At 38.1% G+C, this 6,172-nt stretch overlaps 1 protein-coding gene across 1 annotated transcript; it reads left to right on the top strand.

Moving 5' to 3' along the window:
- Window positions 1-1,456: 1,456 nt before the first annotated feature.
- On the top strand, window positions 1,457-2,949 carry LOC114729967 (homeobox-leucine zipper protein HAT22-like; the record flags this gene model as incomplete). Its single annotated transcript, XM_028916986.1, has 3 exons — window positions 1,457-1,972; window positions 2,126-2,205; window positions 2,448-2,949. Coding segments are annotated over 3 exons (882 nt in total), but the record flags the coding sequence as incomplete, so codon positions are not given.
- Window positions 2,950-6,172: the final 3,223 nt, after the last annotated feature.

Consider the following 6,172-nt stretch of genomic DNA (forward strand, 5'->3'; position numbering starts at 1 on the left):
CATAATAAGCAAGAGGAAAACCGTCCAACCAGAGTTCATGTATATTCCCCATTCATCAAAAAGCAAGCAACCTTGGTAATAAGCAAGGTGACATGGTACCCATCTCTAACTAGTTCAACCATCCTTGCCCAGTGGGAGACAGTTCATGTGGGTCTCTTCTACTCCCTTTTTCTTTATATTAATTTTACATATAATGCATACCAACAATTGTACACGAATATATTTATATTTATATAGACGCACCATTAAGGCATAGGAAGAATTAGGCATAAGGGGAGAGAATCAAGGAATTGAAGAACAGATTATTCGTCTTCGTCATCATCTGATAAACATATACTCCTCCAGTCCTAAATGTAAGACCCTTACACACACTAGTATAAGGGTCTTATATTTAGAACCGGAGGAGTACTAAAGAATGGCAGGAAATAACATATTAAAATATATATTAATGGGGAAATAGTGACATTATTTTTATGATTATAAAATATATTTGATTTTGTAAGCGTAGAACTTTGATTCGTAATGAATTTATTATATAATATTTTCCTTTGAAATAAGAGCGATAGTGTGCTTTAAATAAATGTCGAGTCATCTTGCTCTTTACTTATTATGAAGTACGGTACCTATTAAATGTTCTAACATGTATATCGTGTTTCGGAGTAATTACTCAGAGTATTGATTCGTTAAACAGTCAATAACTCTTGAAGGAGTTCTATTTAATTTGTATAACCCAATTAGAGTAGGCCATATATGGATATTTTTTTTTTTTTAAAAAAACAGGAATACGATGCTGTCATGTTTAATTTATAGTATCATAACTGCAAGAAACAAATCACATGTCACTCATGAGAATCCTCACTAGCTTTGAATGGGTTGAGAATCATGTGCATATGGCATCCATATATACATACGTATATATATATATGTTACATGATTGTCTCTAATAAAAAAAATACATGTGCCGAGAAAAAAGAAGAAGAAGAGAGTTTGGGTAATTAATTAGAAACAACAATAAATATGAGAAAATAAGAGAAAAATGAACAAGAAGGCTAGTTCTATTTGGCAAGCTTGCGGGTGGCAAAGGCATATATAAGTCATGAGTAATTCGAGAGATAGAGGAGAGATAGAGGGAGCTAAGGATTTTTTTTTTTTATTTTTGCTTTTTCATGTATGTTTGATATTAAGTAATTATTTATTTATTAAAACTGGAAGAGGAACACAGTAGTGGGGCTCAATTGGTCAACCTAGTAAGAGGGGGGTAGAGAGAGACTGAGAGAGAGAGAGAGAGGGATCATAGTAATAATTTGAAATACCCAGCAGATTCGTTGCTCTACTCATTCCTGCCTTTGATTAATAATAATCATACCCACCCACCCAACGCCCCCACATAAGTCCCATTCATTCTCTTCTTAAGACCCTCTCTTCCCCTCTCATGACTTTAACCCTTCCCATCTAACCCTCCTTCTTCCTTTCTCCTCTCCTCTCCTCTCATCCTCATGGCTCTTCCTCCTCCTGTTTCTACTTCCTCACACCTCGAGCTTGTTCTAGGGCTGGTTCCGGCGTTGCCGCCGTTGATGACACCACCACCACTGCTCCCAAGAAACCTTCCTCTAATCTCACGGTTGCCAGTGGTGTCTGCGAGCCATCTCTGACGTTGGGTCTCTCGGCCGGCGACACTTACCTTGTGCCTAAGAGGATTGATGTGAATATCAAAGCTAATTGGGAGGAAACTCCTCCTGATCACTTGTCTCGCCAGACTTCTTCGCCTCACAGCGTGGTTTCGTCTTTCTCTGTGGGGAGGGTCAAGAGGGAGAGAGATCTCAGCAGCGAGGAGGCCGAGGCCGAGAGGGTTTCTTCCAGAGTCAGCGATGAAGATGAAGACGGCACTAATGCCAGAAAGAAGCTCAGGCTCAACAAAGAACAATCTGCTCTCCTCGAGGAAAGCTTCAAACAGCACAGCACACTCAACCCGGTAATCATCCTATTTAATTATATTCATCAATCCTTATCTCTCTCTCTCTCTCTCCATCAATCTTGTTTATTAATCTGCTTATCGGTTTTCATCACCTTCTTTCTTGACTGATTCCAGAATTTATAACTAATATTGCCCTCAATTGATTCGCAGAAGCAAAAGCAAGCGTTAGCCAGGCAGTTAAATCTACGGCCTCGCCAGGTTGAAGTTTGGTTCCAGAATCGAAGAGCCAGGTAACTGATTATAACATCCACCATACGAAACTTGAATTAATACTTAAGAAATCAATGTTTTGATAGCGAAAGTATCTGGGCTTGAAAAATACTCCAAAATTATATGCAGCGCCTGACGCATGTATATGGAACTCACGATACAATACGACTTCGCAATCGTACATATATATTTGTATTGGTATTTATTATTTAGGCCGGGAAATATCTTGGTGGTAATTAAGATTTTGATGGTGGTTTTGCAGAACAAAGCTGAAGCAAACGGAGGTGGACTGCGAGTTTTTAAAGAAATGTTGTGAGACGCTGACGGATGAGAACAGGAGGCTGCAGAAAGAGCTGCAAGAGCTGAAGGCGCTGAAGCTGTCTCACCCGCTGTACGTGCCGATGCCGGCGGCGACGCTCACCATGTGCCCGTCTTGCGAGAGGCTGGGCGGCGTTGGGGACGGTGGTTCCAATAAAACCCCATTCTCCATGACTCCCAAGGCCGCTCACCTCTACAACCCCTTCAACAATCCTTCGGCAGCATGTTGACGCGCCTCCATTTTCAGGGATGGCAAACAAAGAAAAGAAGAACAAGAACAAGAACAAGAACAAGAATCTGCCACAACCATTGTATTTTTTTGGTTGAGGAGCACCTCTAGGGAAACACTGTAATTAACTAAAACAGTAGAAAATAGTAACTGTGTCCATCCCCCCATTACTTTTTATTTGTATGTTTATATATAACTGGTTTATATTAGTGAATTACCATAATTTTTTTTTATCCTGAATTTCTGGTCATCTGTATGTTATATGCTAACAAGGGACGATGAACAGAAGGAGGAAGAAGGAAAGGGGAGATAATGATGGGGATCAGTTGGAGGTGATGATTAAGTTGGAGAAGGGTGGAGGGGTGTGGATAGGGAAGTTAGGTCACGTGTTTTTGTCTGGAAATCAGTTGCTTCGAGAGAGAGAGAGAGAGAGGGGATACTGATGTGGAGTGCGTGTCCATGGGGTGGTCTCGTGAGATGCTTGGGCTTTGAGGGGACTGGTGGGGCCCTCCTCCACGTGATGCCCCATTGGGTCTCCCTCAATGGATCTCAACATAGGATTTTGCTTCTCGGTCAGACCCATAAAAAACCAGCATAATAATAATAATATTATTATTATGATCATCATCATCATTCATTCCCCACTTCCGTCGCATCTCATCAGTCTCAGGCTCAATTGAACGGCCCAGATTGCGTGGTGCCCCACCCCATACGTCGCTGCCACGTTATCATGATTGGCAAACCCATCCTCCAAGTTTCAAAAGCTTTTACTATTATTATTATTATTTTATTTTGATGCATCCATAAAAAATGGAATTCCCACACATCACTGGTACTGGGGTGGACCAATAAGTAGGGTGAGAGTGACTTTCCGAGAAAAGAGCACCCTTTCCCGGAAACTACTAATCTGCCTCCCCTCTGTCATCGCTTTCATCATCAATTTTAACCATCGCCATCACACCACCTGGCCCCCCCCCCCAATCTCTCCCTTGCTTTACAATTTTATTTATATCTTCAAAGATCAAAGGGGTCTGGTCTCACACACACACACACACACACGAAGGCCCCGTCAAATTACACTAACTCAGGATCGGCGCGAGGAGCTAGTTTGAAGGGGGTCTGCCGTGAAACAAGGGCAAAAACTCCAAGACTATTAGATTAATAAATTAAGAAGTGATTATAATATGTGGAGAGAAAGAATAGCGAAGGCCAGGAGGAGGTGGGCTCACGTAAGAAACCTGCTAATTCGGAGACAAGTGTGGTGAGTTGGATATTTGTTGTCGGTCTGTAAAGGGTATGTACGATTAGTTTAGTTTGAGACAACATGTGTGTGTGTGTGTGTGGGTATTGTTTTTTAAGCGATGAAGTTAAAACCAGATTTCTTTTTGTGATCCGTGTCTGAAAGCAACTTAGCTCCTTGCTTATGTTATTATATTGTTTTGTTCCACGTATTCAACTTCTCATTCGAACTGTGACATTACGTAACATACAAGCATTATCTATCATTAGTTGAGTTCGCACGCCATAATAGTAACTCCAAATTATACTAGTCACAAGTAATAATGTCGTGTGTGAGAAACTACACTCATGTTTCATGTACACACACCCAGAGAGAGAGAGAGATATATATATATATATATATATCCTTTTGCAATACAATACGCGTACAAGAAATTAAATTATCTGCCGGAAATTTCGTTCCAAATTTTTTAATATTAATATCAACATATATATGCTTTGTTTTAAAATAAGATTACCTACTATTACTATATATATTTTAGAGCTGTTTATAAAGCCCTAAAAATAATAAAATAGTAATTTAAATTTATAATTAAATTTTAGGATTACGATAAGATGATCTACCCATAGTCTAGATAATATCCTATTTTATTGAAAGCAGATAAACACAATCTAAAATGATTTAGAAAAGATGGTAATAATAATAATAATATTCTTCCTATTCAGGTCTCTTAACAAAATAAACTTAAATATCTTTGAAAAAAGCCATTAATGAATCACGATCCCGTCCCATATTCATCAGCATTAATGGAGAAGGACGTAGGGGAGCATTTAATTGGAGGGAGGAATTAGATGAGCTGGCCAGATTTGCTATTTGTGGTGGGTACAAGAAATTAACCATGTCCGAGTAATACCTTTAAAAGTTTAACTAAAAATGCAGTTTGGTACTACTTGAATTCGGTATTACGTCCACATTTCAGTCATACTCAACCACGCCCCAACGGCCCTACAAACACTAACCGTAACTTGATAACTCCAACCACGAAGCAGACCTCAGCACATAATAAACCCAATAATTTTCCATGCTACTCAAATTTTAAAAATCAAAATTAAATACAATAATTAAGGTTTTTTTTAATAAAAAATTTAATGTTTTCACGGATTCGGAGGGCCTGAGGTGGTCCCGGTGAAAATAGAGAGGAAGAAAACAAGAGAAACAAATGATGATGGTGGTGAGTGGGCCTTAGAAGATAAGCAGTGTGACAGCCCATGTGGCAGAAATACAAGAAGGGGGACCCAAAATTGGGTGAGAATCTGATTTGGAGGGAGTTTATTCATTGGATTTTGAGAGATTGCCCAATAATAGAACCCACAGGATGGCCCAACACATTCATTTGATGTAATTTGGATAAATGGACAATTCCCCCAGTCACTTAGGACCACTTTCCCGGGATATTGATGCTTTTATTTATGTCCTCAATCAACATTGAGTTCCAAGGCTTCTCACCTGAACATGCATCACTGCATTGAAGGTATTCCATCCCCCCATTTTTAACACTCTTTTGTTCCTAAATGTCGAAGAGAGTTGGTTTTGATTTTTGTTTAAGGGCGTAATTCATTTTATCTCTAATATTTATCTTTTTAATTAGTTTATCAAACTTATAAATTGATATAATCTAATATTATATAGAAATACTTTAGAGAGATTGTGTCACATTTAGTAGAGTGAAATAATTTATTTATTTTTTTGACTTACCTAAATTAGATGAGTAACTCCTGCATTAAGAATCGGAAGAATAAGAAATATCTTTAAAATTTTTTATAGTTCTTAATATAAGTTGCCTCATAAAAAGTCAATAACACTATTTTTTTTTAAAACAAATTTCCTTAGTAATTGTACATTAGACAGAGGATACGCAAGAAAGAAATTAAAGGTAATTGAGTATATCAATTTTAATTGGAGGGTAATCTTGAAAAATAGTAATAATTATGTTTTTTTTCCATTTTAATGATACAAACTACTTTTAACTGCCTTTTGAAGAAGTTAAAAGTGTTTTATATTTTTTAAATCAAAGGAATAAATGTCAATGACATAAGATTATTAGTGGAATCAAGCCTACCACAACCACCTAGTATTGGGAAGTTTCCAAGCTACTGGCCTACCACAACCACCTACTTAGTCGGAAGTTTCCAAGCTACTA

The sequence above is a fragment of the Neltuma alba genome, unplaced genomic scaffold, assembly GCF_004799145.2.
Source record: "Neltuma alba isolate B1F8T4 unplaced genomic scaffold, ASM479914v2 tig00012695_pilon, whole genome shotgun sequence".
Lineage (NCBI taxonomy): Eukaryota > Viridiplantae > Streptophyta > Magnoliopsida > Fabales > Fabaceae > Neltuma > Neltuma alba.